This window comes from Littorina saxatilis, unplaced genomic scaffold (assembly GCF_037325665.1).
Source record: "Littorina saxatilis isolate snail1 unplaced genomic scaffold, US_GU_Lsax_2.0 scaffold_1067, whole genome shotgun sequence".
Classification (NCBI taxonomy): Eukaryota; Metazoa; Mollusca; class Gastropoda; order Littorinimorpha; family Littorinidae; genus Littorina; species Littorina saxatilis.
This window is the reverse complement of record NW_027126255.1, coordinates 25,001-25,869: the sequence shown is the minus strand read 5'-3', so window position 1 is coordinate 25,869 and position 869 is coordinate 25,001. Positions and strand designations below refer to the sequence as shown.

General features: G+C 46.7%; 1 protein-coding gene across 1 annotated transcript in view; it reads right to left on the bottom strand.

The window, feature by feature from the left end:
• Positions 1 to 409: 409 nt before the first annotated feature.
• Positions 410 to 869, bottom strand: part of LOC138954712 (uncharacterized) — a 2,672-nt gene continuing 2,212 nt past the window's right edge. Inside the window, exon 4 of the mRNA XM_070326488.1 lies at positions 410 to 417. Within this exon, the coding sequence (XP_070182589.1) occupies positions 410 to 417 (8 nt within the window). The remainder of the gene's footprint in view (positions 418 to 869) is intronic.

Sequence of the window (869 nt, the reverse complement as noted above, 5' to 3'; positions counted from 1 at the left end):
TTACCGGCTACTCCGACGTACCACCTGCGTGTTTCTATGGATGACTTCACAGACATCTGATGACCTTCTGCGCTCAGCAAGTAGATGGAAGAAGTCTTTGTCGTCACAGCAACCAGCCCGTCGGACAAGAGAGCCAGACCCCACGGACTTGCCTGTAGTTCAACAGACACAGGAGCTTCATCAGGTTCTCTGAGGTCGACGACTTTGATCATTCTGTTGGCTTTATCGGCCATGAAGAGTCTGTTGTCCGTTGCGCTGGCTATGGCCGTGATGTAAGGTTTCTTTTTGTCCTTGGCTGATGATGGCGTGAAACTGAACGCACGTCGTGGTGTTGCCCGCATTGGGTCTATGTATGTTTTTGCGGAGAAAAAAAGACGATACTGGATATACATAATTATCATCTACTGGATCACATTGCTAGTTAAATCACACCTGTATGTTTTGTCATTTATGACATTGAATTTAAAGGGCTCTACCCTCTGCACAACATTAGCAATGTAATGGCGAACCGAGGCCTACAATCCTCCCGAAGCTTCGGGCTTTTAACACGAATAATGGCATGCTTACAGTTTGTCTGTCTGCCTGTCTGTGTATGTTTATGTGTGTCCGTGTGTCTTTGTGTGTGTGTCTCTCTCTCCGTTGTTGTACGTCTCTCTGTCTCTCTCTTTAACAATCATTCCTTCTTTCTCTTTCTCTCTCTCTCTCTCTCTCTCTCTCTCTCTCTCTCTCTCTCTCTCTCTCTCTCTCTCTCTCTCTCTCTCTCTCTCTCTCTCTCTCTCTCTCTTTGTCTCTGTTTGTCTCTCTTTCTCTCTGGCTGTCTGGCTGTCTACCTGTCTCTCTCTGTCTCTGTCTGTTTCCCTATGTCTGTC